The following is an 8,533-nucleotide window of genomic DNA, read 5'->3' on the forward strand; positions in this document are numbered from 1 at the left end:
TATCAATGAATAAAACAGAGAACATGCCATAACAAAATCATAAATCCAAAACTAATATTTTTATGTGAGGGGAAAGAAAATAAAAAAATTAAAAAAGGAAGAGCAAATAAATAGAATAAAATTAAAGCAAGAAAAAAACAACCAAACAGACAAAACATAATAATAATAATTATTATTATTATTATTGTTATTATTATTTTAACAAATTAAAATTTATTTCCCACTCACTTACTTATCTTTTTTTATTGTTGTTATTATTATTATTATTATTATTATTATTATTATTATTAGTGATGATAATAATAATAATAATAATCATGATCACAAAAAATGCATAGTATTATAATAAAATAAATACTAACAAATAATAGGTATATGAAAGCTAATTGTGAGACAGTAATAGTTCCCGCTATTATTCCGCTTAATAATTAAAACATATTTCCCCACAGGCCAAATAGGAGAGAAGAATAGGAAAACAGCATTAAAGAAAACAAAAAAAAAACATGATCAGTGCATGAGCCATTCAAAATGTATTTTAGTTCATACGGTGTTCATCCCGTATTCTCCATTTAGACACAATACAAATCACACCTTGTGAAACTGTGTATGTTGACGAGGCTGATGAGAGGAGTGTGATGGTTTCACCAGTGGATCAATGGTGTGTGCTGAATGGCTTTGGTCGGGTAGAGGTGGAGATCTGACAGCTCCAGAGGTTCACACTGCTGCACATCTGGTAGTTTTAACAGCAGTTGGCACAAGGATACATGGAAACACAACAAAAGAGAAGCATGAGGCAACACTGTGCTCTCAAACATGGAATACTCAAGGAATTCCTGGCAGAATTCCTGGGAACGTTTGTCTTGGTTGTAAGTAGCATTTTGTATTTTTATTTTGCAATTTAGTGCACTTGCTTTAGAAGTTTTCAAGTCTGAGATCTTGTTTAAATGCTTATTTCAGTTTAAGTGTTGAGCTCCAGATGTTCAGAAATCTTCATGTCCCTTTATGATGTTGGTGACACAATCTGCTCTTCTCTTCCTCTCTTGTTGGTCAGCTGTTTGGCTGTGGCTCCGTCGCTCAGAGCGTCCTCAGTCGAAACACACTGGGTGAGCCTCTCACCGTCCACATCGGCTTCTCCGTGGGACTGATGATGGCGGCGTACGTGGCCGGTGGAGTGTCAGGTAAATGTAGGAACTTATGCACCTAATTGTTTATTTCACACGAGCCACAACACCCCACTAGTTTGATACAGTGCTTTGAATTTAATGCACATGTAGGGCTGTCACGATATCAGATTTTCACTTCTTGATTATCGTGGCAAAAATAATTCACGATAACGATATTATCGCGATATCTATCGGAGAATTTGAAAAAAAAGACAAAATAACGCAATCAGTAAAATTCATCATATTTAACTTTGCTTATTGTGCATTTTGTCTTTTTTTGGCGAATTAATTTCTCTCAAAATACAAGTAGGGAGGTAGAGAGAGAGTCTGTAACCATTAAAGAGGCGCTGGATTATTTACATGACATTATCATATGTGTTTTAACAACATGATATACATTTTTAAATATCACGGTTATTGTCAATACTGTATATCGCAATATGCCTATGCATATTAAATAATATTACAATAATTGTTGGTGGTTGTTGCAGAGATCATACTCTGCTGGGTGTTGGCATCCTGTCAATGTAATGAGTTTTAACAATATAGTTTGTTGTTTGCATATTCAGCTGCATTTAATCTACTATTTAGCGCTACAGACTGCATTAAAATAATTTATAGTTTATACAAACAACCTGCCACAGCTCGCATGTATGTGTTGTAATGAAAACATTGTTACTCACAAGGCTGACAGGCCGTGTGCCACCTCCCGTGTCAGCGGGGTCGTGCCAGTTCTCTTCTCACATCCAATGAATGCGTACTGATCATTGATTTGTTAGCGCTAGTGCACACAGCCTCTCTGGGGTCATACATAACCCTGGGCGCTAAATGTCCTGCAAACGCCATTGATCACAGGCTACGATCATCGGTCCAAACGAGACCGCTCGACTCATCTGAGCAGCAGCTACTTCCAGTTTTACATCAGAAGGACCAAACAGTGTTCATGAAGACAGATCACTGATATGTGACAGATGTTGTTAAAATGCCAGGATTTGAGCACAGCTTTATAAAAGGAACCAGATAATGCTCCCTTTGTTTTTATTTAACTCATAGCTTGAATTTCTAATATGTGACCATTATTCTGCCTCTTTGCCTGTGAGCATATATAACAAAACCCGGCACCGCCCCGGGGGCCTCTCCCATACTGCCGCCTCTCGTAAATGTGACGGCCTCGCTAATGATGGAGAGGATATCATGCCAGACACCCCCACCCGCTGCACCCCTTTCTCAATCTGTGCTTTGTCTCCCGTCCCAGGGGGCCACGTGAACCCTGCTGTGTCCCTGGCCATGGTGATCCTGGGCAAACTGAAGATCTGGAAGTTTCCCTTCTACGTCATCGCTCAGTTTCTTGGTGCTTTTGCTGGAGCTGCTGCAGTCTTTGGATTATACCACGGTGACTACACCTGCACTTCATTCCCTTATACATATTCAAATAGTTCAGCTACATGTTCACGCTAACTGTGCACAGTTAACATCTATTTACACGTCCTCTTCACAGATGCTTTCATGGACTTCACCAGTGGGATTCTGTCCGTGACGGGAATCAATGCAACAGGTCACATTTTTGCTTCCTACCCTGCGAGACACCTGTCAGTCCTCGGCGGCTTCGTTGACCAGGTGAGCTCCGGTCGCCGTGACCTTATGACCTCCCCTCTCTATTGTGCATCGCCGGCGCTCCCATTCAAGCTCTAAAACTCTGTGAAGTAGTTAATGCACAAATTGATTGGCCCATTTAGTCTGAGAACACCCCCCTCTTTTGCTTCAGTTTTGGGTCCTAATGACCCATTTCCTGGCATTTCCTGGCATTCACTGGCATTCACTGGAAGGTCAAATCTATACTTAACACCATTTTCCGGTGTTTTAGTGGGCGCAGCGATGCAAAAATAACACGTCTACCAGCTTAAAACCACTGAGATATGTCTAAGCAGAGGGATTGTGCTCATGTTAATGTTTCTGTGTAACAGTGGTGCTTTACAGGGTGAACTCCTTAAATATTAAATAATTAATAGAAGTTAAAACCTAGATTTGAACCATTAAAGGGACATTGTGTGTGTTAGTGGGATCTACTGGCAGAAAGGAATATTAATAAGTATGTTTTCTCTAGTGTATAATCACCTGATAATAAGAATTGTCTTGTTTTCATTACATTACAATGAGACATTTCTATCTATATTCGGCCATTTGCGTTTTCACGTTTTTGCCATCGTAGATAAGTTGGTTGCAATCTGCAACCTCACCGCTAAATACCGCCAAATCCTACACACTGCACCTTTAAGAATAAACTTGTTTCAGTGATACATATTACACAGTTAGGAGGAATCATATGCTGTGAAAATGTTGCAAATGTGGTTTATACACATTAACATTTAAAAAAAAAATACCATTATTATAAAAGACATGATATGTACACAAAGACATTCACATATATACAGACTCAGATATACATGAATGTAAAGTTAAAAAAAACAACCCTGTCTAGGAGAAATAGGAAGCTGAAAGGTAATAATACAGAGACCTCTCAGGTCAAGATAAACAGGATTACATAAAGTACTGGTTCTGTGTTGCCTAAACTCTAAATGAATGGCGTCCCCCTCCTGCAGGTGGTGGGGACGGGTATGCTGGTCCTGTGTATCCTGGCTATTATTGATGGTGAAAACACCGGCACTCCCAAAGGCGTGCAGCCGCTGGCTATTGGTCTGATCATCATGGCCATCGGCGTCTCCATGGGACTGAACTGTGGCTACCCGCTGAACCCGGCCAGAGACCTGGGACCCCGACTGTTCACAGCTGTGGCGGGCTGGGGGATGGAGGTCTTCAGGTAACCATCGCAGAGGAAAACACATCAGGATGTTTAGTTTAATGTGTGATTTTTCTCATGTACCTGAGGTGAATCAAATACAGGCAATTATACTACCCGTTAAAGGGACGTTTTTTCTTGCCACTGTCGCACTGACTGCATGCTTAAAGAGTACTGTCTTCATCTGCTCTATATGAAAAGAGTCTTGAGATAACTTCTGTTATGATTTGACGCTATATAAAAATAAATCAAATTGAATTGAATATACTATGTATGTTCAAATATTATTAAGGGGAGACACCCTAGTTTGGAAAAAGAACTAACTAATAGATATCACCATGAAACTTCCCCAGTTAATGACTTACATTAAGCTTTTAAGTTTTCAGAAATGTTGTGTTTAAATATGTTAATGAGGCATTCTTATTAAATATGTGCTAATTGCATACATTTCCAGAACAGAAATCTGAAATTGGATAAAACCAGATTAAAAATTCTTGTTTCATTTTGTTGACAGTCAAAGGTTTTTACAGAGGGAATTTTGGATATCTCTCTTTATTGCTCCATACATCAGAAAATACTGTTAACAGAACATAAAAAAAAAAAACACTATATAATTATATTAACTCAATTCCTTTTGAATTAGCCTTTGGATTGTATGCATACAATGTTAGATGATGACTCTTCTTTATAGAACAAATTAAAATCATGTCCATAATGGCATGTTGTGAATTGCTATTTTTGAGAGAGAACAAAAAGAGATGTTCTTGCTTTTGTTTGTTTGTTTGTCTTGTTGGTTTGTTTGTCTAACTTAATGTAGATGTTATTTAATGTAATTGTAATAAGTGATTTTTGGTCATTTAAAGAAATACATCTTTATTAACTAATTCATTTAGTCCAATAATAAATCGAGCGATTGTTACAGTTCAATGTAGGATTGATCATTTCTATATAGTTTAGGGCTGTCACAATATCAGATTTTCACTACATGATTATTGTGGCTAAAAGAATTCACGATAACAATATAATCGCAATATCTATAGAAAATTTGAAAAAATAATGCAATCAGTCAAATTCATCTTTAAGGTTTTGGGCTTTTTTTGGCAAATGAATTTGACTCTCTACATGAGTGTAGGGAGGTGGAGAGAGAGTCTGTAACCACACCTGTATTTATAAAATGATTTAAGAGGCGCTTGATTATTCACATGATATGATCATATGTGTATTATTAACGTGATGTCATTATTTCTTTTTTAGATATCATGGTTATCGTCAATACCGGTTTATCACAACACCCCTAATATAGTTTATTATCAACTGCTGACATGAAGCACAGTGTTACATAAGGTCACGTGCTCTCGACAGATGCAGTCGATGCTTGTGAATGATCCAGTGATGCACCGGTCACTACAGTGGCCTCAGTGGCCTCTGTGTCGGCTGCCAGAGATTTCTTTAACTCTTTCTGCTTGTGTGTTTTTATACTTACAGTACTGCAAACTACTGGTGGTGGATCCCCGTGGCGGGGCCCATGGTGGGGGGCGTGGTCGCCGCCGTCATCTACTATCTGTTCATCGAGCTGCACCACCACCGCGAGGAGCCCGAGAAGCCCCACGAGGAGGAGGAAGAGGAGGAGGAAGACGAGGATGACGAGGACAGCAGCCTGAAGGACAAATATGAGATGATCACCATGAGCTAAAAAAAAAAAAGACATTAACCTCCATCTGTAAGGACAGACATCCTCTGTCAGCGTCCACGTCAATGTTGGACTGTCTCCTTAACTTTTTATGTTTCATAAACACATGACAATCTCAGTCCTGTGTGCTTCACATTGTTATGACTTTTCATATATATGTTGTAAATACTGTATAATAGATATTAGACCCTTTATTTGGCTTTATTCACTTGGAAACATTTGGTACTGGACTTTTAGTTTCACATGCCTGCCAGACTCCTTTTAGGTTTACTCCCATTTTCTTCAGTGGTTGTGATGATATTCTCTGTATATTCACTTTTTTTTGTTCTAACTTATAATTCTTTTCTTCTTTTGCAAACCACGAGGAAATCGTCCCCCTTGTTATTTATTATTAATATTTGTATTTTCTCTGTGTTGTTTTGTCTACATTAAAGTTTCTACAAATATCGATTTCATAAGAGATATTTCACTTCATCTACTATATCTTTATCACTGAAAACTGACGTTAATCTGACAGTTTGTTCATGTAATTTCCATCTCAGCGTTTACACCATTACCCCATCCACACACATCCCTTTAATTGTTGTGTGATTAAGTGAAAGAAGACAGTAATGACAGACATGAATCTTTGCAGTAAACCTCACCAGCAGACAAATACATCTATTAGTCTAAGATTGAACACCTTCAGCTATAATTGGACCAACACAAGAGATGGATCATTTGTTTTTAACTGTTATGATTGCAGAGGATGATTACACCTCTCAGTGTCAGCTCAGTGCATTATGCTGTGAAATATCTCCTCTATGAGCTGATTGCTCTAGTTAATGTCCTTGTACATATCAAAGAGTCACAGCAAGACGTCTGATCTGAACCTCAGGCGGTCTAAGAGTGTAAGGAAATCGATGCATTGTCAGGAGCCCCCTTGGCCTTCACCTACAAAATGTCACTCAAAAAGACACATACCAACCAGGAAGAGACTCAAAATGATCAAAAAGAAAGAAAAAATGACTACAAAGAGACGCAAAACAGCTGTAAAGAGACTCACAATGACTACAAAGGAACGCAAAACAATCACAAAGAGACACAAAACAGCTGCAAAGACACAAAATGACTACAAAAAGACTCAAAACAACCACAAAGATACACAAACTGACCACAAAGAGACTCAAAACAACTACAAAGAGACACAGCAACTACAAAGAGACACAAATTGACCGCAAAGAGGCACACAATGACCACAATGACACACAAAACAACTACAAAGAGACACAAAACAACCACAAAGAAATGCAAAACAACTACAAAAAGGGGCAAAACAACCACAGAAAAAAAATAACTACAAAAAGACCAAAACATCTGTGTGTCTTGCTCCTATGTAGGAGAGGTGTCCCCAGGGGCTCATGTATGAGGGAGCCTTCCTGTCATCCTGTGGAGACTCCTCACACATTTAGGTAACGTCCTCCTGCTGCTAAACAAGACTGGAGGAGGAAACAGCATTGGTACAAGAAATACTCAGCGCTGAGTGGAGGAGAGGCATCTGAGAGCTGCAGGACGAGTTTATCTGACACCAGCCTGAGGGCCAAAGCAATCACATTATTGTTCATTGCATGATTGCATACATGGAGCAGACAGGAAAATCAGTTTGTATAGAGTCTATACACGTCTATACTATAGACTGACTGGCAGCTCAATAACGCTTCATGTGCAGGTCAGGTGCATGTGATTCTCCCCTCTTGTCTCTCACCTATAGGCTGAGGCTTTAAATGATGTACATTCTCCAAAGCAGTTGTACCTTCAACTAAACTGACATACCCGGTATATTCAATTGTTTTAATAGGCCCTTTTCACAGCAGCCCTCTTGACATGTCATTGCAAGGTAAACACAGGTGTAATTGATAACATTAATTATGACCCTGATCCTTTGAGGTGTACCAGGACTTTGGTATTGTGCATGCTGGCTCACTGGAATGGCCGTAACACACTAAATACAACGGGACCACAATCAAATTTATCAATTAGACCTGTGTTTATCCTGAGATGCCATGTCAACATTGCTGCTATGAAAAGGGCAGATTGTGGGGAGCTGTGAATTAGGATCACTTTGTTGTCTGTAGATTGAATTAAAGGACACAGCCAGATTCAGTCTTTGAATGTAATTAAGTACATTTACATTTACAAGTACTGTACTTAAATACAAATTTGAAGTACCTCTTGTCCTTAATTCCACTTTATACTTCTATTCCACTTCAATGCAGAAGGAACTGATTGTGCTTTTTACTCCACTACAATTATTGCCAGCTTTAGTTACTTTACAAATTAAGATTGTTGTATACAAAACAAATGAAAATGTACAAGTACAGCTATTAGTCAGTTCATCGATTGACAGAAAATTAATTGTCAACGATTTTGATAATTGTTTAAGTAAATTTTCATGTAAAATCATTTCATGGTTGCAGCTTCACAAACGTGAGGATTTACTGTGTTTCATTTCAATTGAATTTATGTTTTTAATCATTTTGTGGAGGTGCGATTTTGGGCTAGTTGTGACAGCATTTCTTACTGAATTTTTTACCAAACTATCAATTCATTAATCAATAAAAAAAATCAGCAGATTATTCCTTAAGTTCAATAATCATAATTAGTTGCAGTCCTATAGAAAAATAGTTTAAATAATTGCTCTGCCTCAACCAGCTACAACAGTAAAATCAATAAAATAAAAAAATAAATAAAATGTATTTAAAGTCCTGCTTTTACATTAATGCAAGAGTAGGAAATGATCTAATGATATAATATATAATAGAACTCACAGGGGGCATTTTTACTTTTAATACTTTAAGTACACTTACCTGATTATACTTACATACTTTTACTTAAGCAACATTT

The 8,533-nt window shown here is 37.9% G+C and overlaps 1 protein-coding gene across 1 annotated transcript; it reads left to right on the forward strand.

The window, feature by feature from the left end:
* The first annotated feature begins 339 nt into the window (after positions 1 to 339).
* Positions 340 to 6,100, forward strand: LOC119486166 (aquaporin-9-like). The gene is made up of 6 exons (XM_037766051.1): positions 340 to 866; positions 1,052 to 1,178; positions 2,419 to 2,556; positions 2,662 to 2,780; positions 3,764 to 3,981; positions 5,446 to 6,100. Exons 1-6 carry the CDS (start codon positions 765 to 767, stop codon positions 5,651 to 5,653), a joined length of 912 nt encoding a protein of 303 aa, XP_037621979.1. The 5' UTR covers positions 340 to 764; the 3' UTR covers positions 5,654 to 6,100.
* Positions 6,101 to 8,533: the final 2,433 nt, after the last annotated feature.

The sequence above is a fragment of the Sebastes umbrosus genome, chromosome 4 (assembly GCF_015220745.1).
Source record: "Sebastes umbrosus isolate fSebUmb1 chromosome 4, fSebUmb1.pri, whole genome shotgun sequence".
In the NCBI taxonomy this organism is placed as follows: Eukaryota; Metazoa; Chordata; class Actinopteri; order Perciformes; family Sebastidae; genus Sebastes; species Sebastes umbrosus.

Coding starts and splice junctions, on each gene's coding strand:
- LOC119486166 (XM_037766051.1), top strand. CDS start 765: ATGGAAACACAACAAAAGAGAAGCATGAGGCAACACTGTGCTCTCAAA. Junction 2,557..2,661: donor AGTCTTTGGATTATACCACG/GTGACTACACCT, acceptor TCCTCTTCACAG/ATGCTTTCATGGACTTCACC. Junction 2,781..3,763: donor TCGGCGGCTTCGTTGACCAG/GTGAGCTCCGGT, acceptor CCCCTCCTGCAG/GTGGTGGGGACGGGTATGCT.